The sequence below is a fragment of the Callospermophilus lateralis genome, chromosome 13, assembly GCF_048772815.1.
Source record: "Callospermophilus lateralis isolate mCalLat2 chromosome 13, mCalLat2.hap1, whole genome shotgun sequence".
Lineage (NCBI taxonomy): Eukaryota > Metazoa > Chordata > Mammalia > Rodentia > Sciuridae > Callospermophilus > Callospermophilus lateralis.
In genome coordinates, this window is record NC_135317.1 from 76,811,059 (window position 1) to 76,836,861 (window position 25,803).

Below are 25,803 nucleotides of genomic sequence, written 5' to 3' on the forward strand. Positions count from 1 at the left end.
ATATGTATTCTTACTGATAGATCTTTGGATTTAAGAAGGTTTGCTGTTGCATCCTTAAAGATTTTTTAAAATATTTTTTTAGTTGTAGATGGGCACAATATCTTTATTTTTATTTATTTATTTTTATGTGTTGCTGGGGATAGAACCCAGGGTCTCACGCATGCGAGGCAAGCACTCTACCACTGAGCTACAACCCCAGCTCAAGATTTTTAAGTAGCAAAAATGATCCCTTTTCTCAGTAGATAAAAAATGGGGGTGAGTATATTTACACATATTCAAAATGATGATTATAGAAAGCTAGCTACTGCAGCATTGTTTGCAATATCAAAAGACTGAAAAACCCTAAAGGTCTATCAATAGACATCATATTAAACAAAATATGCCATCCATATGGTAGTATATTATACAGTTAAAAAGAATGAGACAGATCTTTATGTTCTGCTGTAGATGTCTTGACGTACTCATAAAAGAGTATGTATAGTATGCTAACATTTGTTTAAAATACATACATAATCTGTAGTATAGTGTCTCCTGGGAAGGAAATTAGGTGACTGGAAGACAGGGAGACTTAATTTTTCCTTGTACCCTTTGTACTATTTGAATTTTATACCACATTCTTATATCACTTATTTCAAACATTAATTTAAAATATCAGTGAATAATTTTTGAAAGGGTTGGCTCCAGCTTGCTTAGTATTCATGCGGCCCTGGGTTCAATCCCCAGTACTAAGAAAGAAAGAAAGAAAGAGAAAGAAAGAAAAAGAAAAAAGAAAGAAAAAGTATGGGCTCTATGACCTTTCCTGAAATGACACTCTGGACAACTCCAGTGGAGTGCTCTCTCATTTGATCCTTTGCCCTTTGCTGGAAATTATTCTTCATGGCAAGTCATTATGCATCTCTTTGTTACAGCTCTCCCATTTTTAAAAGTAACATTAACATTCTTGTACAAAAATCCCACCCCCTCCCTTTTTTTGGTATTTGGAATTGAAATCAGGAACAGTCAAACACTGAGCTATATCCCCAGCCCCGCCCGCTAATAGTTTTATTTAGATATAGGGTATTGCTGAGTTGCTTAGAGCCTCAGTTGCTGAGGCTGGCTTTGAACTCAAAATCGTCTTGACTGAGCCTCCCCAGCTGCTGGTATTACAGGCATGCCCCACTGCTCCCATTTTGTATTTTCATTTTTAACTTACTAAGCCTTTTCAGGATGCATGGGGAATACAACTTTGCAAAGAAGAAGACTAGCTAGTGGAAAGTATGTGGCCGAATATAAGGGAGGGAATAAATGGGAAGAAGCATGAGGCTCCATCATTTACCAAGTACAGGTTAATTTGGATTAGTGGCCATTTTTTATAAAATGTTAAAAGTCCCTGGAAAGGTAAAGCAGGACTCACAGAACCTAAAAATCAACTAGTCCAAACCTTTATTCCATAGATAATGAAACAGGTCTTGCCTGAGATTTCAACGCAAGGTTATCAGGGAAGTCCAAATCCAAACTCAAAACTCCTCTTAAATTCACTTCAGGAAGGAATTACACCGTCCAGCCTCTCAAAGAAGAGGTCTAGCTCCATTCAAAGATGGGATCTTTTCACATAAGACAGGCATAGTGGACTCTGTGCCTGGTGAGCATGTGAGAGAAAGCAGAAAACGGGAAAAGAGGTGGAGGACAAGTTTTGCCTCTTCATGATTGTGTCTGGCGATAGGAGAGTTTGTGTCAATGGAAGTCTTCTGTATTGGCAGAAGCCCGGTTAAGATAATCAGAAATGGGGTTGGAAGGCTACAAACCTCAACTTCCTCTTCTCAAACCCGGTCTCCCTACTTCAAGAAACCAACTGTACTTTAGTTTATAACTCTTATTGACCCTTTCCCATCCCCCCTTCTCCACATTTGGAAAAAGAAAATTGGAAAAGAAGTATGCAACCCAAATGAGAGAGTTCATTATTCTCAGGGTATTTTCAGTTGATCCTCAGTATCTGCTGTGTCCGGAAAGTGAGACAGTCATTTAGGTAACCATGGAGATAGTGCTGTCCTCGGTCTTGTTTCCTTCCTTTTCTTTGCTATTAAAATCTTTCCCTCTGATTTCAGTAATGCACCCCACCTCTGCAGGCGTCTGGATTCCTCAGCTCCTCTCCCTCTTCAAGGGCATTCGTATAGGGAGCAGAAACACATTTAGGAACACATAAAGCTGCCGATGGACCTTTATTTTATTTTTATTTCTCTGTGGTACTGAGAATCGAACCCAGTGCCTCACACATGTTTGGCAAGCACTCTACCACTGAGCTATAACCCCAGCTCCGGAACACATTTTTAACACAGAAGTGTGTGTAAGCGTAAGAATGAGTGAGGTTTTTATCCAAGAGGGATCAGTCCCACCTAAGAACTCCGGAGCTTCAGCCTCTCAGCCTCGGGGGCTCTGGTGCTCGGCCTCAGCCCAGACTACGAGTCCCAGAAGACCGCGCGGTGATGATGTTCTCCATCATCCTTCCCTTGCTCTCCCGGAGCACTAAGAGAAAGGTTCCGTGAGCGGCGCACTGTGCGTTGGTTTGTTTGCAACGGCAGTGACGGAGGCTGGCAGCCCGGAGGACTGCAGGCGGGGGCGTCAGGAGGCGGATTCCGCCTCCCTGAAGCACTGGGGGGCGGGAAGGAGGGGGAGTGGATCAGTGGCGGAGGACCCGGCCGAGAAGACAGTGCGCTGAGGAGATGGAGGGCGACGGGCTGCCATGGGGCAGCGAGCCGGTCTCGGGTCCTGGCCCCGGAGGCGGCGGAATGATCCGCGAGCTGTGCCGGGGCTTCGGTCGCTACCGCCGCTACCTGGGACGGCTGAGGCAGAACCTGCGCGAAACCCAGAAGTTCTTCCGCGACATCAAGAGCTCCCACAACCACAGTTGCCCCTCCTCCCCCACCGGCGGCGGTGGGGCCGAGCCTGGCCCTGCCGGCGATGTCGGCGAAACCGGGCTGCAGGCCGGTAAGGAGGACAGGCCTGAGGGAAATAGGCAAATTTGAAGGCGAACCTTACCCCTGCCCCTTCCCCTATCCAACAACCCCGGGAAGAGGCGCTAAGTGGGAGTTGGGCTGCGTGGCGGGGCCTCGGGGCCTGGGCCGGCGGGATCCGTGATGCGGTGGGAGGGCATCCCTGGGGGAGGGGTACCGAGGGCTCGGCCGGGGACCTGGGAGCAAGGGGCGTCCCGAGTGCAGGAGCCAGGACCCAAGGGACCCGGCTGTGAGCGGGCGGACTGGGAAGGGCGGGTGCGTGAGGAGTGTGGGTGTAAATCCGAGGAGTGGGGAAAGTTGCTTTGAGTTGGAGGGGAGCGGTTGTGGCTCGGAGTCCCAGTTTAGGGATGGAGGAGAGACAGCAGTCAAGGTGTCGCAGAGTCTGAGGATAGGCAAATTTGAAGGCGGTGGGTGGGTGTTTGTTCAAGTATATAAAATGCTTGTACATCCCTCTTGAGGCAGCTCTGTAGAGAAGGAATGTATTCTAATAGGGTTGGGTGTCGCCAAAGGAAACCATATCTGATAGGTGCCAGGGAATTGCCCAGAGATGTTGCTTGTGCTTAATGGTGAAGAAGTTAGAGGGAAGGAAGGGATCGCTTTAGTCCTGAGCTCTTGGAGAACTAGTTACTATTGCCCTTGTTTACATGATTCTTTCTGGGATGTGCCCGATGCCCCAGAGCACTTAAAATTATGCATGGTCTTTAATCTTTCCTAACTTCTTGTTTTAAAGTGTTGTTGTTGTTGAACTGGAGGGTCAATTGATTTCTGTGTCTTATTAGGATACAGACTGAAAAGGAGAAGGTACTGGCATTCCACATAGATATTTCAGGGACAACATTGGTTTAATTTAGTGATTCTTAAACCACAATGCATATTAAAATCATACCATGTCTCAGGCTTTCTCTCAGATTCTGATTAAATAATTGTGGTAAGGGATCCTAAAAATCTGATTTAACACGAAAAGACCCCGAGATTCGGATGCAGGTGATCTGCTAACACTATCAGAAACACGAGTTTAGATGCCGATAGCAAATTTGAACAACTATTATGTTGAGAACTTGTATGAAATGCTTTGAGGTTGTGTGTTAGATCTTATTTTCCCAAAAGTGTGTGTTTAATATCTTGAATTTGAAATTCCAGAATTGGTAATAAAAATGAGCTCCTGTCAGTTGCATTGTGCACACACACACCTGTAATCCCAGCAACTGGAGAGGCTGAGGCAGGAGTACTGCAAGTTCAATGACAGCTTCTGCATTTTAGTGACGCTCTCAGCAATTCGAGGACACCCTGCCTCAAAATTAAAAGGGCTGGGGATGTAGCTCAGTGGGTAAAAGTACCCCTGGATTCAATCTCCAGTGGAAGGGGAGAGCTTGTAACATTCTGATAGTATCCTAAATTATACCATTTCATTTAGTTGGCCTGGATATCAATTATTAAAAGCTCTTATTTACCTTAGGGGATAAGTGGGATTAGGATGATAACTAGCTTTTCTGAAGTTGGGTTTTTGACATCTTATGTCCAGGGATTTGCTGTTCTAGAAATGAAATTGCAGATGGAACTGTTTTATTTGAAGCTATCAGAAAACAACTGATAAAATAACTAATGGTTTCGGAGAGGATCCCGGGAATGTGTACTTTCACCTTCTCTCTTAGCAGTGTTTTCCAGCATCTTTCATGCTCAGAAGCTTTTCTCAAAGTTTATCTTAGAAAGCTCTCTATTGCTGTTTTATTTTAATTTAGTTAATTAGTATTTAAAATTTCTTTTAAATTATTATTATTATTATTTAGTGCTGGGGCTCAAACCCAGGACCTCTGGCAAGCAAATGCTCTACCATTGAGCTACACCCCCAGCCAGGCTGTTTTATTTTATTTTACTTATTTTTACTTTTTTCCCATTTTACCATTGAACCCAGCGCCTTGCACATAATAGGCAAGTACTTCTGATGTACATTCCAAGTCCTTTTTATTTTATTTTGAGACACGATCTCACTAAATTGCCCAGGTTGACCTTGAATTTGAAATTCTCCTACCTCAACCTCAAGATTACAGGTGTGCACCACCTCACTCAGTTCTTGCTGTCTTACCTTACACAACTATTTTAGAATTATTCCTAAGAAAATCAGAGAATAGAGTTACCTTAGGGAGATGGACGTTTTCAAGGCATCTTTGTTGGCTCTTGTTTTTATTTTTTAAAAGCCAACTTAAGCAATACAAATACACCTTTGTATTTTGCCTCATTGACTTTTCTAGTTGACTGCATCATGAACTAATTTTGCGTATTTAGCTCTCTTCATCCTCTGGAATCTGTCCATCCTAAATAAAAACTGAGAGGGTACAGAAGACAAGACTGGGGGCAGTTTGATTTGTTCCATGAGACACTTCCCTTCCTGTCGGTGTGGAGGGTCTTGTTTTTGGGAAGTAGAAAACACCAGGGAAAATTAGATGATACTTGCTATGTGTATTTAGGGGTGCCATTTTATCAGCTATTTAGGTAATTATGTTAGGAAATAGAAACCGCTCTGTAAAAGACAACTAGCTCTTGTTCTTTCTTTTTACAGGCTATCTGTGTAAGGTCAATGTCATTCAGAGACTGTCTCAACTTTCTTTTGTGAATGCTGGTTTCTGATTAATAGGAACCTGGAATGTTAAGGAAAGGAACACTCAATTCTTAAGAAATTTCAAGAAAGTTTTAATCATTTCAGAATGGCAGTGACCTTCTGGGCTTGAGGCAGTATGGTATTTAAGCAGTTGAAAATTAGGGACAAACTATAAATTTGAAATTGTTGGACTATAAGGATGGTAACAATAGAAAAAACTTTGTTTCTTTATATACTATTTATAGTGCCATATAATGCCAAGAAGTTTTGTTATTTCACTTTCAACCACAAAGGATTGGGAAGAACCTCAAAATAATACTTCCCTTTTTTCCCCCCCTGGTACTGGGGTTGAACCTAGAGATTCACACATACTACATCCCCAACCATTTTTTAAATATTTATTTTTTAGTTATAGGTGGATACAATATCTTTATTTTACTTTTATGTGGTGCTGAGGATTGAACCCAGTGCCTCATGCATATTAGGCAAGCACTCTACCTCTGAGCCACAACCCCAGCCCCCCAACCATTTTTATTTTTTATTTGAGACAGAGTCTCACTAAGTTGCCCAGGCTGGCCTCAAACTTGGCATTCTCCTGCCCCAGCCTCCTGGGTAGCTGGATTTATAGGCATGCACCACCATGCCTGGTTTATTTCCCTCTTAATTTTGATAGTTGATGATGTCGAGAATATATAGAAGATATATATAGAAGAATATATATATATAAAAGAATATATAGGAGTTTGAGAGTTAAAAAGTAGGTGGAATAGGACTCCAAAATGATTTTTTTTTAAAGAATAGCTTGGTTTGTATAAAAAAAAAATGGAATTGTAAGTGAAGTTTCCTTTATTTAGTTCTGCTGCCCAAATGGGCCTTTTTTCCTATTTTACTATGGGAGATGAGACCCCCCCCCCACTTATATCTTGATTTTTCATCAGAGGGTTCAGAAGTAATGAGATAAAGACTGAGCACTTCTGGAGAAAGGCAGGATAGAATATTACAAAGCAAAAGAGGGAAAAGTGTTTTTCTTGTTTTATGATCCAGTAGAGTTCCTGGTTTTGCAATTTGTCATAAACCTCTCAATTTTAAGAAACTGGAGTAACTCAATTCATTCCAAAGGAATTCTATTCTTTGTGTGCCTTCCTTCCATCCTGGTTCCACTCCCTACTAACTGAATGACAAACCACAACTGTGTTGTCCCATAGTCTTCATCTGGAGAAGGGAATTTGAATAGTACTTACCTGTAGGATTGTGGGGAGTTAATATATGCACAGGTTTAGAACAGGTGCCATGTAAATATTAGCTATTATTCAATAGAAATTTGAATTCCTGGGATGTACTAGTCTGTGGGATATATGGGGGTAAAGAGTAAAAAATGTTGGTTTTGGCTTTGGGCTAGTGGACATCGGTCTTTTTCTTCTATGCTTTTCTCCTAAGAAAGAAAAATAATTATAATTATCCTCACTATAAAATACTTATTTGTTTCTGTTGGATGATAGATAAAAGGACAAGGTAGACCTGAACTTGGTCCTCTACAAAGGTGTAATCTAATCCAAACTTTATTCACCTGCAACACATAAAGCATGGAAGGTGATGGGAACCATAATAGGAAGGCGTAAGATTATAGGAATTTTTCTTTTTGGTACTAGAGATTGATCCCAGGGGTGCTTTATGACTGATCTACATCCCTAGACCTTTTTTATTTTGAAGCAGGATCTTGCTAAGTTGCTGAGGGTCTTGCTCAGTTGCCCAGGCTGGCCACCAATTTGGCAATCTTCTTGCCTCAGCCTCCTGAGTTGCTGGGGTTACAGGTTTGCACCACTGTGTCAGTAACATATTATAGGCATTTTATGTGAATTATAATTTTTAGGTTTTTATAACTCTTTTTGCCTTTGGTTAGCTGATAGCTATGTTTCCCCAATATTCTTCATTCCCTTTTTGGCATGTCTAGTATGAACTTGTTGCCAGAATTTAAAAGAAGGAAAAAAGCATTAGTGCACTTATTTAAAACAGACATTATCTTAGAAAGTTGTATGGATGATAAAGTTTAAGTGGCAGAGCTACGACACTTGGGGGAGATACAAAACACTGGGAGAAAGGAGTCTCTTTGCAACCTGGTTTTGTACACCTGCCATCTTTATGGGGCTGAGGGTTGGGGAGAATAGGTTGTGGGGCAAAACACAGACAAAAGAGATGGAATTGCTGTGTATTCTAGTAGTTTGTGATGTTTAGAAGAGCTGCCTATGAATTATAAGCTCTAGTAGAGATGGTCTTGTAGTTGTAGTTATTTATTTATTTTTATTACCTTAGATTAACAAAACCCCATCTTTTCAAGTATATTTGAAACTTTCTCTTTCTCAATTTTCTACCCATGTGGAAGCAGCATACAGTGGTTAAAAGCAAGCATGAACATTTAATCAGACCTGAGTCCAGATTTAAATTTATTGTGTGTGTGTGTGTGTGTGTGTGTGTGTACACATATGTATTGGTACTGGGGATTGAACCCAGGGGCATTTTACCACTAAGCTACATCTAATCTTATTTATTTATTTATTTATTTTACTTTGAGATAGGGTCTTGCCTAGTTGCTGAGGATCTTGCTAAGTTGCTGAGGCAGGCCTTGAACTTGTGATCCTCTTTCTTCAGCCTCCCCAGTAGCAGGGTTTATAGGCGTGCACCATCACAAAACTGTGTGACTTTGGCAAGTTACTTAGCCTATTTGAATCTTTTCTGTATAAAGGAGTGATACACAATGTCACACATTGTGTCATTCTATTTATATGAAATGTCCCAAATAGGCACATTTATGGAGACAGAAAGTGGATTAGTGGTTGCCAGGCATTGTGAGGAGAGGCAAATGAGGAGTGACTGCTGGTGGGTTTGAGGTTTCTTTTAAGGTGTTGAAAATGCTGTGGAATTCAATAGTAGTGATGGTTGTACAACTTTGTGAACATACTAAAACCACTGAATTTTATACTTAAAAAGGCATGGTATTGGAGCTGGGGTTGTGGCTCAGTGGTACAATGCTTGCCTCACACGTGTGAGGCACTGGCTTCGATTCTTAGTACCACATATAGATAAATGAATAAAAAAAAGGTCTATCAACATCTAAAAAAAACTTTTTTTTTTTTTTTTAAAAGGCATAGTGTCGCACATCTATAAGCACTGTGATAATCCCAAGGACTCAGGAGGGAGGCTGAGGTACAAGGATCACACATTTGAGGCCAGCTTGGTCAATTTAGCAAGACTCTCTCTAAATAAAAAACAAAAAGGGCTTGGGGATGTAGTTCAGTAGTAAATTGCCCTTGGATTCCATCTGCCAAAAAAAAAAAAAAAAGAAGTGGGAGTGGGGAGGAGGCTAATTATATCTTAATAAATAAGATGGGAGTGGTAATGCCAACTTTCCAAAGTTGTGACATTTGGTGACAAATGATATTAAAGCTCAGGTGTATACTTACTGCTAAATCTATGTGTTTGTGTTTGTGTGTGTGTGTTTGTGTATAGTTAGTGAACACTGGATTAGGAAGCTGGCAAATGGGGTTGGGGAAAGAAAATGAGGGCAAAAAGATGGAATATGGGACAGAACAATTTTGAGTGGGAGCCAGATTTAGGCCCAGGTCTCCAGGCTCCCAGTCCAATTCTGCTTCTGTGACTCCTTGTTCTTTTTTGACCTGGCTGGCCATGGGAATACAAAATGCACTCTGCAGTAGAGAGAATTTGTTACAAATGAGTCATAACCGAGGCTCCATAACTTGTCATGGAACCATGATTTACTTCAGTGGGAGACTGTTTGATTCAGTGACTATAGTGTGATATAGCCTACTCAGGCCCCGTATTCCAGTTTCTCCTCCCTGACTTTCAGGGCACCAGGTCTCCTTTTGCTGATTAGGAACCTGGGAGGAAATGGCTTTCTCAAGCACAATGGTGCTTCGCACCCTTTCCCTTTTTAGCCTTTTCCCTTCCTAATCTTCCTTTCCTGGAAAAATCTGTTTCCCATAGCTCAGCGCAAGCCTGCTTTTAAAAAGGGTTGTAAAATTCTGCCTGCTCTTAAAAAGAAAAACATTATTGCCTTTAACTTATTATCAACTGCAATGTATTTAGTTTAGTCTTCAAGTCATTACTTAAGGGCTGGGGCTGGAGCTCAGTGGTAGAGCATTTGCCTATCACCTGTGAGATACTGGGTTTGATCCTCAGCATCACATAAAAGTAAATAAATAAAATATAGGTATTGTGGTATTGTCCATCTACAACTAATTAATAAATAAATAAATAAGTCATTACTTCAATATGGCTTGTGCTTCAGCCATGCAAGTGTTTTTAAAGGCAGCATAGAATTAGCTGGGCCAGTGGTTTGTAATCCCAGCAACGTGAAAGGCTGAGGCAGGTGGACCACAAGTTTGAGGTTAACCTTGGCAATTTAGGGAGACCCTCAGCAACTTAGTGAGACCCCATCTTATAAAATAAAAGAGGACTGAGAATGTAACTTAGTGGTGAATTGCCCCCCACCTTCACCTGAGTCATAAATAAATAAATAAATAGGGCTGGGGTAAGGTGGTGAAGTGCTCCAAGGTTCAATCCCCAGTACCCCCTTCCACCCAAAAAATCCCCCACAGATTTTGATAAAAATCCAGTGTTAAATTTTGTTTTGGTCTGTCCACTTTCTCCTTTGCTTTCTTCCTTTCTCTGTTCTCTGTTTCACTAGACTGAGAGAACAAAGGATCTTTCTGTGGTTAAGTACACTTCAAAAACAATCTTAAAAATAAAACTTCAAAGAATATTATTGAAATAAAGATAAATATGAATTTCACATTATATCTCTCTAATTCTTATAGGCTCTTGTTTTTATTTGTTTGTTTGTTTGTTTTTGTATGATAGCTGTGAGTGTATTTGTTTTATCCTGCTGACTAGATTGTAAATCTTTAAGAATAAAGACTGTTTTATTTATCTTTGTATTCCCTGCAATGCCTACCATGAGCAAATAAATATATATTAAATTATTTCCATGGCTGGTAGATGTTGGAATGATGTTTTGAAATTAAGTGCAATTTAGGGGCTGAGGTTGTGGCTCAGTGGTAGAGTGCTCGCCTAGCACATGTGAGGCACTGGGTTCAAACCTCAGCACCACATAAAAATGAAATAAATATGTTGTGTCCACCCACAACTAAAAAATAAATATTAAAAAAAGAAATTAAGTGCAATTTAATTCCCACTTCAGAAGGTTGTTGTTGTTGTTATTATTATTATTATTATTTTACCAGAGAAGATATGGATTTTTGTAGACTCACCCACATTTTACTTCTTGGGCCCCTAAATAAAGAACAATAATATACATTTGATAGATGATGAGTAGTCTGGCATTACTTCTTTTTGGAGACCAAGTCTCGCGATGTTGGCTACACTGGCCTGGAACTCCTGGGCTGAAGTGATCCTTGTGCATCAGCCTCTTGAGTACTGTAGGTACACCTATAGGGACTGTAGGTACATCCCATGTGCCTGGCTAGGCTGGAGTTACATTCTATGCTGGTATCCCAAATAATGTTTTTCATGTCCCAGAGGATGAATTAGTTGCATACAATACCAATAGACCAGAGTTTCACTCTGATATGGTAAGTAAATTCTTTTTTTAAAAAAAATTTCTAAAAATATTAAATTTTTTTTGTTGTTGTTGTAGATGGACAAAATACCTTTACTTCATTTTTATGTGGTGCTGAGGATTGAGCCCAATGCCTCACACATGCAAGGCAAGCACTCTACCATTGAGCCATAACCCCAGGCCCTGGGAAGTGAATTCTTAATTTTTTTTACTCAAAAAATTATTAATTTATTTTCTGATTCTGTACTGGGCACATGACATAGTAGTGAACCACTCTGTCCAACTAACAGATTATTAATTCCAAAGCAATGTTATGAAAGAAGGATTGATGTTTCATTGCATACCCTCTAGGGATTTGTCTACAAATTAGTTATCTACTTAACCAACAGCTTCTTTGATGGGGTAGGACACATGGGAATTTGTAAGATTAAATGGCACTGTTAAGAATAGAAGTTGAGTGCTGGGGGTGTAGCTCAGAGATAGTAGAGATAGTGCACTTGCTTGGCATATACAAGGCCCAGAGCACTGCATCTCCAGCACTGCAAGGAAAAAAAGTAAGAGTTGAGACGTTCTGCTGACTATCTGACCAAGTACAAGAAAATGAACCCTCTTCTTTCTATGTTAGAGTATTAATAATTGTTGTGTTTACAGGTTTCAAATGCAGGATGCATTCATAAGGATTACTGTTAGAGTTTCTATCTCCATATCTTTCTTAGAGATTACTTACAGAGAAACCAGTAGTGAGAGTGTAAGGTGTGTAGGTAGATGTGCTTTTCTCCCTAACAGTTCTAAGACCTAAAGTCAATTTGCTTAAAGTCAATTTGCTCCTTCTCGTAGAAAAATAGTCAGCCTCCAGGGATGATAGATTTTTGCTTCCTACGTGGCCCAGGGAATCTGAGTGGTGTCATTTATAACGAGTACAGGGAGTGAGTCCATGTGGAATATGCAGTTTTTCTTTCTTATTTCTCAGAGGTCTATCTGAAGTTCCCTGTGAGGATGTCCAGTCTCAGGCCATTTCTAGGTTGGCAGATTGATTCAGCTCTTTGCCAAATGAGGAGTTAGTGATGTTGGGGTCTTGGGATTTGGCACCTGAGCAGAGAAAAAATATATATGTATTTATATATATATATATATATATATATATATATATATATATAAAATATATAAAAATATATATAAATACATATTTTTATATATTATATATATAAATATATATAATATATATTAAAAATATATATATTTATATATATATATATAAAAATAGTGGTAGAGATCTGTGTTTCCTTGCTTTCTCTGTATCACTGAGAAAGCCTCCTTATGTATAATGTTCCTCCAAAGTTCAATCCAAAACTGTGAAGAAAGGTTGGTCAGAGGACCCATTGATCCCCTATGGACTCCAGATGAAATGCCCATCACAGGCAGTGTGAAAGGTTTGGATATGATCCCCTGCTGTGTGTCGTGTGGCTGTGGGAACCTTTTGACCCCTACTCTCTTTGGGGTTGGTTTTATTATGCTGTGCTTCCGTACCCTGGGGTGCTGTTCTCTGGGCAGGAAGATGAGAAGTAGGACTGGAGAATTGTTTTACTTTTCAGTTGTCTAAATGATGTATCTGAATCGCCCGAAGAATGACTTCTTGGTTGTATATTCATAAAAGACTTTGATTTTTTTAAAAAAATGCACATTTCTTTTAAAAACTGCTTTTATTTGTATTCTTTTACTTGGATGTAAAAAGTGTCTAATTTTAGCTTCATCAGATTAAGAGCTTTAATGCCTTACTTATGCCAGACAGATTTCGGTTTGGTCTTCTTTTACCCTTTGCAGTCCATATAATGGGGACAGAATTTCCCAGGATTTCTTTGTTTTTAATAAAACCTCTTTGCAAGGACCAAAGCCTTGTCACAAATGCAGCTAGGTTTACAGAACTAGTTTTGATAAAAATTCTCTCTAGATTAGAGGGACAGCAATTGAACTAGTAGCGTGAAGCTTAACTTTTAGAAATATTCCAAAAAATGTCCTCTAGCCTTAGTTTTTAAACTTGTGGTGATACATAAATGCAAGGAGAAGTTGGGGGAAAATAGCTTGTTATAAGAAAAGTCATTCTTATTTTTTGGCATACAAGAACTCTAGTTAAAACTATTTCAGTTTCTCCTGATTGAAAACTGTCTTGCTCTGCTGGTGATTGTCCTGTGAAGAGAAATGGAGAAGTTCTGCTGTTCCCACTTCAGAAATGGTTTTTAGCATAGAAGAAAAGTAGTTAAGAGTATGCTAAGGAAGAGTCCTGCATTCCTGAAGAGGTGGCAATATGTTCTCTAACCCTGAGTAAACAGAAGAGGCCACTCCTGGCATTGCAAGGTCTGGCTTCTCTGGTGGCTTCTTAACAGATGAGCTTGATGGTTAGAGGTTACCTTCATCAGAGTGTCCTGTGCATGGTGTCGGTCTAGGCTGCTTAGCCTTGTGAATTTGGGTTCTGAACTCCCCAGTCCGAATGGGCAGCCATAAACCATCACAGGAAGACTGAAGACATGAAAGTAGTATGCAGGGCAAAAGTGGGAACAAAGAAGAAACTGTTATTGTTCACATCCTGTTATTACTGAGTAGGATGGATTTTTCCCTGCTGTTTTTCCTTTCAGGTAAAATTCTGTTTCTTGATCACTTTATTCTGAGATCTAGAGCTGCATATGCCTTGCTAGGGTTTCTTTTTATCATTAAAAATAATTTTTAAGTAATTTCAAACATGCATAAATGTTAACAGAAAAATATTAAGAGCTCTCATACCTACTTCCCGCAGATTTCCCAGTTGTTAACATTTTAACACATTTGATGTATAACCAGCTCCCCCCACCTTCTGGTATATTATGTCTTGTGTTTTTCAGAACCTTTGAGAACAAGATGCAAATAGGTTGTTTCATCTGTAAACATTCAAACATTCTCCTGAACAAGGACATGCTTGTACATGTCAGTGTACAGCTCTCCAAATCAGGAAATTAACATGGATTCTATATTACCAACCAGTCCTCAGATCCCATTCAAGTTTTGCTAACTGTCCCAACAATGATTTTTTTTTCTTTTTCTTTTTGATCTAGAATCCTGTGCAGGAGCACATGTTATTATGTCTCTTCAGATTCCCTTAATCTGAAACAGTTCCTTGGCCTTTTCCTAGTATTCATGTCTTCTGCAAATTTGTAAAGTAGGCCTTACATTCTATAGTAGGCCCCTTCACCTGGATCTATATGTTGTTTCCTCACTATTAGACTTAGGTCATGGGCGTTTTTTTTTGTTGTTGTTGATATGTTTTTTTTTGTTTTGTTTTTTACAATACCTTTATTCTATTCCATTCATTTTATGTGGTGTTGATGATCGAACACAGGGCCCCACACCTACTAGGTGAGCACTCTACCTCTCAGCCACAATCCCAGACCCAGGTCATGGGCTCTTAACAGGACAGAGAGATGCTGTGATGCACCCACCTCACAGAGTGCATGATGTCAACCCTCCCAGGAGATGTTAAGCTTGAAATTCACCATTTCCCCCTTTGCACTTCATTAGTCCTTTGTGGGGAAGTGTCTGAGATTTCACTGATATTCATCCCATTTCCCCACAAACCTCCTTCCACTAGACCTAGAATCCACTGACAACTCCCACCTGTCTCCATGTTCCTTCTGTGTCTATTAGTTGGCATTCTGTTGGAGAAGACCTTTCCTTTTCACTTCTTTATTTATGTCAATGGGGGACGTGTGAATTTTTTTCAATGGGTTATAACTCTGTTAATTTTTATTTTTATGCATAAATTATCCCCAATTTGGTCATTTAAATCCTCCTTCAGGTTGCTCCCAACGTTTTTTAATCTCCTAGAAGTACTCTACCACTGAGCTATATACCCAATCCTTTTTATTTTCAGACAGGGTCTCACTAAGTTTTAGAGGCTGGCCTTGAGTTTGCTATTCTCCTACCTCAGCCTCCTAAGTCACTGGGATTACAGGCTCCATTGTCCTTCCCTTTGTACTGGGGATTGAACCTATTATGGGCAATCTACCAGTAAAGCCAATTCACCAGCCCTTTTTATTTTAAGGTAAGGTCTAGCTAAGTTGCCCAGGCTGTCCTTGAATTTACTATCCTCCTGCCTCAGCTTCCCAAGTAGGTGGGATTATAGGCATGCACACTATACCTGGCTCCAGTATCCTTTTGACATATTACCACTTTTGAATCATTCTTTGGTTATAAGCTGTTAAACACTTCCTTCTAAATTACAGAATCTAAGCTTTCTGTGAAGCCTGTACTTGATGTCTTTTGGGGAACCACTTCCATCTCTATATCCCATAAATTACAGCCTCATCTTCCAGCCACATTTTTGTTCCCCCTGTAGCATGAGCAGCTTCAGGAGCAGTTTCACCCAGAAAGGAACTTGTCAGCAGGCTGCTGAGTGCCTTCTTCTCATCTCATGTGGCTCCTGCCATTGTAAACTCCCCTTTTTCCTGGTAACAGGACAATCTGCTTAAAATCTGTTGGATCTGGTCACAGTGGCATACTCCTGGAATCCCAGTGGCTTGAGAGGCTGAGAGAGGAGGATTATGAGTCCAAAACCAGTCTCATAAACTTAGTGAGGCCCTAAGCAACTTGGTGACACCATGTCTCTAAGTAAAATTTTAAAATGGGATGGAGATGTGGCTCAGTGGTTAAGTGCCCCTGGCTTCAATCCCTGGTACCAAAAAAAAAAAAAAAAATCTGTTGGTAATCTGCCAAACAATGGTGCATGCCTGTAATCCCAGTGACTCAGGAAGCTGAGGCAGGAGGATCCCAAGTTCAAGGCTAGTCTCAGCAACTTAAATAACTAAATAAGTGAGGCCCTAAATAACTTAGTGAGACCCTGTCTGAAAATAAAAAGAGCTAGGCATGTAGCTCAATGGCAAATTGTCCCTGGGTTCAATTCTCCATACCAAAAAAAAAAAAAAAAAAAAAAAATTCTGTTGAAGATCTTATGACCAGCAGATAGGATAACTTTAGAGATGCTTCTGACAGGTTGGCTTTCAGTTTCCAGCAAGAACCTTAGCTACTTGAGTGTATTTCAGCGTTTAATCTCTGCACCCTGACCCCTTCATCAAAATACCTTGTACTGATTGGTCCTGACGATTCTGAAAGCAAGACTACCTAAGCATATGGTTTCCTTAAATCAGGTGCTTCCTGTGTCATTCAGAATCTTAAATTTTGCTGAAGGCCAGTGAGCTTGTTTGGGAATGATAGGTAAATGTTTCTTGTCTATACTTTCTTCTCTTTCATACCCCAGGAATTTTTGGAGCTGAATACTTTGAAGTTTATAGTAGAATTGATTATAGTAGAAAGACTGTATAACATTCTTTTCTCAATTTAGGGTTTGTTCTTTACTTTTGGCACATATAGTTGATATAAAATAAAGCATCATACTTATTTATGGAAATGCACATTTATGTCACTGGTTGCTTAAGTTAATTATAAAATCCTTTAAATTTCTTTTGCTTTTAGAGAAGACTTGAGGTAGCTTGACATAAAAGCACATATTGTATTTCAGGGAAATTCAATGTTAAAAGTAAGATTCAAAACAAAATAGGGTGGGGGCTGTAGCTCAGTGGCAGAATGCTTGCCTAGCATGTGTGAGGCACTGGTTTTGATCCTTAGCACCCCATAAATAAAGTAAAAGCATTTAAATAAAACAGTCTCCTCGAAGAAGAAAATCATTTGGTACCAGGAACAAGGACTACAGTAGTAATTGTTGATATCTGAATTAACTTTGAAGTCCTTGTTTACCTTGAGTTTACAGAGATTGAAAAAATGTGTGACTGTCATAGGGGTCATAACCCACACTACTCTAAGAAAACACAAGATGACAAGAACAAAACATAACAAATTTATTTAGTCAAATTTTTATATGCATAAAGCCTTCAGAAAGGAAACCTCCCCCCAAGACTCAGGCAAAACTATTAATGATTAGGTTTATTAGAGAATGAACATGCAATGGAAACAGTAGAGAAAGGGGTCTAATGGTAATCAACGAGGTGGACCCAGCAAAATCTGCCCAGATTCTTCTTGGTCCTTCTGTGTAGCCTTTCTTCCTTCCCTTGACCTCTCTTACTAGTGTAATTTAACTTCAAATCCAAATAGTAATCATACTGACTGATAAGAAGTATGTTAAGAATTTCTCTGAAAAGCACCTGTAGTTTCTTATAGAAAAGAGACTCTAGAGATCTTAGGTAGAATAATAGTATCAATTTTGAAAATGTACCAGGTAGTGGTAATTCTGTTTTTCTCCTCAAAGTCTGTATTCCTCGTGGTTTGGGGCAACTTCTGCTTTAAATTTGGGCCTTACAATACTAAATTTTGTGTTTGAGTCCAGATTGAGAAATGATATATTTGGGTAGTAGAGAGCATTGTCTGCTACTGAGAATTAACCTGGCCCCTGAAACTTGGGGGATATCTCCTGCATAGCCTTGCGTTTCACCTTTTATCTGCTTAGATAAGTAGAGGAAACTGGGCTGTTTCTTAGTTCTGATTTTTAAACTTATGTTTCCTCATTTATAAATGAGGATAAGAGGAGTCTTTGGTAGAGTTGTGAGCATTAAATGAGATTAGGCAAACAAAGTGATCAATATATAGAAAGGGTTCAATAAATGTTACCTAGGACAAATAAGCAAAATGACTTGCTCCTTCCATTGTTATTCTCTTCTTCCAACTTGAAACCTTTGTTTAAAAATAACCCCAGTCAAGATCATCTATATTTAAGTATAGCCACTAAGCAAAAGAAAAACAGAAAGAAAAAGAAGGCCTTGGTTTGCACTTAAGACATTTGATATGAATTTTTCTGCAGCCAGAGTTGGCAGGGTTAATGTGCACCAGCTGAGAAGCCATGCTGTTACCTTCTGGCAGCCCATACACAGATGCTATTGTATTAATTACAGAAGAAAACGCCATTAACTCAGAAGTCTTCTGACTTGTCAGAGAGGCAACTGCTCCATCTCTGAAACAGGTTTCCTTCCTCCCTCCTACTGTCAGTCTACCACTTTTGATCTCTTCTTTAGAAAACTGCTAAGACTGCGCTGTTGGTCCTCAGAGCTCCTGGTGAGTTCAATCAACTTTTTCATCTGTAGTTAGGAGTCCAGGGAGAGCTTGCATAATTAAGTTCATATATAAGTTGAAGTAAAATAAATACAATCAGACCAACCTTCCATCTCTTCCCCATCCTTACTCTTTCAACAGTTAAAACTGACAGTAGTTTAGAATTGGAAAGGATGTTAAAGAAGATCTAATCCAACTTCCTCCATTTACAGGTGAGCAGTTCAAGGCACAAAAAGAGCAAATAGACTGCCAAAGTCATAGAGCAAGTCAGTGATAAAGCCTGGGATCAGAACATCTGCCTTCACTCTCGTGTTTTTCCCACTTCTGTGTTGTACACTTCATCTCTACTGACCTGTGTGCCTAGAGAAGCAAGAAGTAAAGACACCTGCGTTCAACTTCATTTCTCAGCCTGACATGGTGGCACATGCCTTAATCCCAGCTACCTGGGAGGCTAAGACAGGAAGAGTGCAAATTTGAGGCTACCCTGGGCAACCATCGAGATTCTGTCTCAAAATAAAATGATCTGGGGGTGTAGCTCAGTGCTAAAGTGCCCCTGAATCCAATCCTGCAGGGGGAAGAAAAAAAGAAAGCAATGATCATCTTCATTTCTTATGTCCATGTTCAAATCTCATAGACATGTTGGAGGTCAATGAAAAAAACCAAAGATATATGGGGGGGGGGTGGGGACAAAGGGCTTGGATAGTGATATATTGAAAAAGAGAAATAGATGATGACGTCCATCTTGAAGACCTTTTTCAGTCCAGTAGGTTGTGCTTGGAACCCTTGCAGGGTACCTGAAAATAGAGAATTAGGAAGGGGCTCAACTTCAGCCTCGCGCATTGAGCTGGTCTTTGGTTGTTTTGACAGTGGCAGTTTTATGTGTAGGTACTGTTTTTGTGGGAGAGATGGAGCAAGGGAGGTGATAATTTAGTGAGATGAATAATGGGGTGTGTCTCCCGTGATTTTGGCTGATGCTGCATGTTTTACTGGCTTTCCTATAGCTAGCACTTGGTCTCAGAGGTATTGAGGCCTCTCCTTCTAGTTCTCAAAAGTAGTTTAGTTTGTTTTCTTCTGTAATAGCAGTAACAAAGCTCATGTAAGTTTGCTGTTTTTATTTATTTTTTCATTAGGAAACAACAACTTTTATTATAAGAATTTAAAGGTTGTTAATGTGAATTGACTCCTGATACATGAAAATCTGGGCGTGGGGCATGGGAAAAGAGGAAAGCTGGGGAGAGTAGATGAGAGAAGATAGTCTGGCTGGACTTTGAATGGTCAGGTTGACACTATGGCAGTTAAATTCTGCCAGATGATTGAGGAGGTTCTTTTCTTTTGTCCATATATACTTTCTGGATTGAGATAAAGGCATTTTTTAAAGGAATAATAGTTCCCCTTAACTATTCTTCATGATACTGTACTTTTTGAAATACTTTGTGTATTCACTTGTAGCTTTCTGTAGACAACTCTCTATGATTCTGGATTCTGACCCAGAACAAACAAAAGTATAACTTTAAGCACTTCCTGTTTGTCAGTCATTATACTGGATGTCGAGGATACAGAGAGAAATAAGATGATTCTTCATGGCTTTTGATAAGTATAAACAGATAATTAGGATAAACTATGATAAGTGTATAATTATAAACAAGGTACAAAGGGAGCTTGTACACAAATGGATCTAGCCCTAGCCCATGCTACTTGCTAAGTGGCCACACAGACAATTGATGAAACACCCTTGCTTTTAGATCATAGGAGAAAGATTAACCAGTAGCCTGGTATTTTGCTCTCATGCTTATTAGTAAATATCTTGCACCAAATTAGGTACTCAATGCATGCTTTTTTATTTTTCTAAGGAACCCATCTTTTCCCCAGGAGACTAGATTTCCTTGTTTCAGTGTCTGGTATTGCTGATGTTTATTGCAGGCCAGAGTGATGCTCATATAGACAGGCATGAAAGGAAGAGCCTCAGTGAAATGCATAGAAAGGCCTGCATGAACACATACCTTTTTAACCCTTTTGGTGGTGCCATTTGTGGAGGAGCAGGAAGGTTTGAAATAGTAGTAGGATAGGTTTATCCTGAAGTAAAAACACTTTTGAAGTAAATCAGGCCTCTTGCTTCAATTTTATGAACAAATCAGTCAGCCTATCACTGGTTTAATGTAGTTTATGGTAAAGTGACTAAAACAAATACTATTTCGGTTAGTAGTACTGCCCCCAAAACTTAAATTATGATGTATGTGTTTGGCTTAAAGATTGGCCTTTCTGAATCTTAGATATAGGCAGGCCCTGGAGCTGAAAAAGGGGGAAAGGATCAAGTTCAGGGAATCAACTTCTGGTTCTTTTTCCCCAAACAGAAGTTCTCTTGCTTTAGGAGATTGTTGGTCTCTATTTAATAAATCTAGCATGCCTAGATTTTATCTCCACAGACAGTTCTTTCCCTTTGTCTTACTCAGGGTGTTGTCATCTATAAACAGAAGAAATATGACTTGATAGGAACTCTTGATCTTAATTGAGCACCTGATATTCTAAAAACAGATGATTTAGCAGCTGGGACATTATCACCAGCTATCAGAGAGATGAACTGGAAAATAGTCTAGAGCTCATGCAGTCTTTGAAAACTTTTCATTTCACTCTAAGTGTATATACAGATCAGCTCGAATATTTAGTTACAGAATATGTCATAAATAAGGAAAATAAACTAAAACATATGGTAGAGAAATTTAAAAGGCTTGTACATGTTTAAGCTTTGGGTCTTCTTCAGGAGGTAGGTTTTAATTTTCACACACTAAGGTATAATTTCTTCCTGGACTCATGTCCTAGTAATTGTCATTTTAATTATCTTGTGTTTGTGATACGGTTCTTGTAAACTTCTTAGGCTGTCTCTCCACTGGATGTAAAATAAGTGGGGAGAAGGGATCAGGTCACTGCCACCTTTAATAGCTTTTTCCCTGGGGTCAGCTGGGAAGGGACCTCTGTTTGGTATTTGAAGAATGTTTTTTGACTGGTATGTTTTCCTGGTATCTCCTTTAAGTGAAAGTCTTCTAGAAATTTTTCTTTTAGGTCCTGACAGCCTGAGTCTCTGTCTTCTCTTTCTCATTCTTCTCTCTTTATTCCTTTTTCCTCCACTCTCCCCTTCCCCTACCAGGTCAGCTGAGCTGCATTTCCTTCCCACCTAAGGAAGAGAAGTACCTCCAGCAGATTGTGGACTGCCTCCCCTGCATATTAATCCTCGGCCAGGATTGTAATGTCAAGTGTCAGTTGTTGAACCTGCTGTTGGGGGTACAGGTGCTTCCCACCACCAAGCTGGGCAGTGAAGAGAGCTGTAAGCTCCGGCGCCTCCGCTTCACCTATGGGACTCAGACCCGGGTCACCCTGGCACTCCCTGGACAGTACGAATTAGTGAACACACTCACCGCTCACCAGGGCAACTGGGAGACCATCCCTGAAGAAGACTTGGAGGTTCAAGAGGACAGTGAGGATGCTGCTCATGTTTTAGCTGAATTGGAGGTGACGATGCACCATGCCCTCTTACAGGTACCAGTCTCATACATCAGTTGTTCACATACATACTAGCTTTTATTTTGACTTCTTGAAAAAGTAGTTTGGCAATATGTACTCTGGGTTCTGAACAGCATTTTATGTAATCAGAGGAACAAAATCTAGAAAGTTGAAAACAGATAAGGGCATAGCATCACCCATCCCTGTTTCTGCCCATGATATTGCAAGGGAGTAATTCTGGAAGAAAAGGAATATGTAGCTGGTACATGGTGGTACATGCCTCTAATACCAGCATTTTAAGAGCCTTGAGGCAAGAGGATCTTGAGTTTCAAGCTAGCTGAGGCAACCTAGTGAGACCCTGTCTCAGAATAAAAAGGGCAGGGCTGAGATTGTGGCTCAGTAGTGGAGTGCTTGCCTAGCACGTATGGGACACTGGGTTCAATTCTCAGCACTACAGAAAAATAAAATAAATATAGTATCCATCTACAATTAACAAAATATTTAAAAATAAAAATAGAAAGTAAAAAGGGCTAAGGATGTGATAAAGTGCCCCCAGGTCGAATCCCTAGTACCCCTCCAAAGAAAATAAAAGGAATATGTGATAATCTGATGATTGCATCTTGGTAAACTTTTATTGACTAGTTATCATCAAGGTTAGTTCATTTTTTTTTTTTTCATTTCTTGGTAGAAGGATGTTGTTGGAATTGTTTCTTTCTCTTTCAAGAAGGTTAAGATGATAGACAATTAAAATGCTCTTACTAGAATTGAGACCATGTGAAAATTTCTGTGGGTTTTTCCTTAGATCTAGTCATTAATTTACTGAGTGGGACTGGTCATTTCTCTTACGTTAGAAGGAATGCAGATCTGGTTCAATTTAAGGAGACATAGTAGTCCTGTCATTTGAAGAATATCTTGGCTTCTCTCTTGAAGTAACCTCACTAAGAGAGCATAGGTGCTGTGTCATATCCTAGGAGATCAGGTGTCTAGCATTCTTACCTCCACTTGGAAGGGCTCTCTTTATCCCCTGGGCTTCCCTTGGAACAGGATAGCTAGGGCTAGGCCATTTGCCTACACCAAATGATGGTCAGTAAAGCATGAGACTATGCCAGGGGTCAGGAATGGATATGAAGAAAAGAATGCAGTGATATTAAGAATGGGGAATTTATCAACTGGGGTAGCAATGCTGGGAAGGGTGGACTAGTTTGGCAAGATTTGGGAGAATGTTTTTTTCCTTTCTTATTACTACTTTATATACTCCTCTTGGTCTCTCAGTCAGTGAATGAATCCTTTGGTGTGGCTGTACCCTGGGATACTCTATAAGTAGAAACTGCCTTCTGATTTCCTTCCGCATATTTCTTTTATCTTTGTGTGCTAGAGGGGGCTGTGTAACAAGCTCCCACTTTTTCTTGGCTCAATTTTAGTGGTGGGTTTTCTCTGTGTTCAGATAACAAGCTTACACTTCTTAGCTCCAGGTCAGTGTGAGAATTCTTTGATAACTCTTGACAGTAACTCTGGCAGTAGTCCTTGTTTATTGATCAAGACCTGTTCAGTTGATCCATGAACTTCTTCATAGTTCATCAATATTTGATTCATATTTAATGTCTCTGTGATATTATAGTGATGTATAGTTCCTTTATGGTTTCATTCACTCAACAGATTTCAAAAGTTTTTAGATTTTAATTCACTATAAGAAATACATTTTTGGTCCTGTCCTCTGCCACACATGGGTGGACTTGGAGGACATTAAGTAATATAAACCAGACAAAAAAACAATACTGCATGATCTCACTTATATGTGAGATCTTTAAAAAAGGGTCAAACATACAGAGAGAATAAAAACAGGGTTTCAGTGGGTGGGTAAGAGAGTGGAGTTTTCCGGGAGGAAATGAAGAGATGCAGATCAAAGGTTACAAGGTAGCTGATATGGGGCTGGGGGTTCTGCTCAGTGGTAGAGCCCTTGTATAGGGACATCAGTCCTGGGGTTTCATTGTGAGGTGTAATGTTGTGGGTTTAAAAACTAGCAGATATGTAGGATCTAACAGGTCTAGAGATCTGAAGTTAAGATAAGGACTACAGTTAATAAAATTGTATTGTGTTGGAGATTTTTTAAAAAATTACTAAATTTTAGCTGCTCTTATCATATAAAAGTAACTATGTGAGATGATAGATATGTTGATTTGCTTCACTGTAGTAATCATTTTATTATTTATGTATTCCATAACATTACATTGTAACTCCTCAAATATGCACATTAAAACTGACTTTAAAACAAAGAGGAAATATATTTTCCATCAGGATCCAGTATATACATAAACATAGACATATGTATTTGAAATGAAAGTTGCATGAAGCAATACTTTTACTTCCTAAAATGTACTCTGATATTTTCTTCTCTTTTTGACTTGATTTTTTAAAAAATAATGACAATAACCCACTAAATTGATGTATGACCTGATACACTGTGACCTCTGTGTTAACAAACACTGTCACAAGCTGAGTGCTATGGCATATTCCTGTAATCCCAGCAACTCTGGATGCTAAGGCAGGAAAATCGCCAAATTCCAGGCTAGCCTGGGCAACTTAGTGAGACCCCATCTCAAAATAAGAAAAAGGGCTGGGGGAGTAGCTCAATGGTAGAGCATTTACCTAGCATGCATGAGGCCCTGAGTTCAATCCCCAGTATCAAAAAGAAACAAACAAAAACCAAGCCATTCTTGAATAGCTGAAATGACCCTGCTGTAAGTTGGGTGGTGATTTTTCCCATTCTTGCCTTATAGTCTTGGAATGTAAACAGAGCCATCTGCAGAAGAGGCAAGTTATTTGATTTCTCTGTGTCCTTTCATTTAAAAAATTCGGGTGGGGGATGTTACTGGGGATTGAACTCAGAGGCACTCGACCACTGAGCCACACCCCCAGCCCTATTTTATATTTTATTTAGAGACAGGGTCTTACCGAGTTGCTTTTTGCTGAGGCTGGCTTCGAACTCGTGATCTCCTTCCTCAGCCTCCCGAGCCACTGGGATTATAGGCGTGCGGTGCTCCCAGCTTGTCCTTTTATTTTAAAAATTTAAATCCTTCCCCGTTGACATGGCTTCCTTTTTCCCTTCACTTCCCTTCCCTTCCAGGTGCTGTTGATCAAACCCAGGGCTTTGTGTGTGCTAGGCACACTCTACCACTGCACTATTCTCACAGCCCTAATTGGTTTAAATTTCTAATGCTCATTTACTTTTTTTTTTTTTTTTTTTTGGTACTGGGGATTGAACTCAGGGGCACTCAATCACTGAGCCACATTCCCAGTCCTATTTTGTGTTTTTTTTATTTGGAGACAGGGTCTCATTGAATTGCTTAGTGCCTCTCCATTACTGAGGCTGGCTTTGAACTCGAGATCTTCCTGCCTCAGCCTCCCCAGCTGCTGTAATTACAGGCATGCGCTGCTGTACCCGACTCTCATTTTCTTTTGTTCCATGAGTTGAAGTGATAAAAGAAAGTGCAAGCTGTTCCCCCAAGTATTTACTAAAAGTTCCCAGGGCTTTCTCCTGATATGTGCTAAGCATACAAACTGAGGTCACAATTGAGGAATTGGAATTGCAGTGTCAAATCAGTTTTCTCTGGGCTCATTTAAGATGTAGATTCTCATTCTTCTTGAGGAATTCTGTAGCCTCTCATGTTATTTTATGTGGTTGGTGGGGCTTCCTTAGCCAGTGTTTCTCCGGATCTGCTTTATTCTATAGTGGTTTTGATGTAAAACTGGTAACAGATCCTAGTGGTCTAAGTTTAGAACCCCTTGATGCTGAGCACCAGAAGCCCTTCCAAACTTTGTGGAATTCAGGCACTGCCCTTTGGCTATAATTGGGCTCCTGTCTCTGTTAAACACATCAGAGGTGCCTCAGTTCACTATTGGAATCCATGCATGGCTACCTGGAAGATTGTTCTACCAGTGAGAAAGATCTTTTTGTTTAGCTTCAGTTATTTAGGACCACGGAGTTCACTCTAAACAGCCCTTCTATTTGGTTTGTAAAGAGGGTGGCAAAGAAAGGAAGCATTTAG

General features: G+C 39.8%; 1 protein-coding gene across 1 annotated transcript in view; it reads left to right on the plus strand.

The window, feature by feature from the left end:
- Positions 1-2,648: 2,648 nt before the first annotated feature.
- Dstyk (dual serine/threonine and tyrosine protein kinase) overlaps positions 2,649-25,803 on the plus strand; it is a 53,339-nt gene continuing 30,184 nt past the window's right edge. Inside the window, exons 1-2 of the mRNA XM_076831437.1 lie at positions 2,649-2,964; positions 21,405-21,793. Coding sequence (XP_076687552.1) covers positions 2,700-2,964; positions 21,405-21,793 — 654 coding nt within the window. The 5' untranslated portion in view covers positions 2,649-2,699. The remainder of the gene's footprint in view (positions 2,965-21,404; positions 21,794-25,803) is intronic.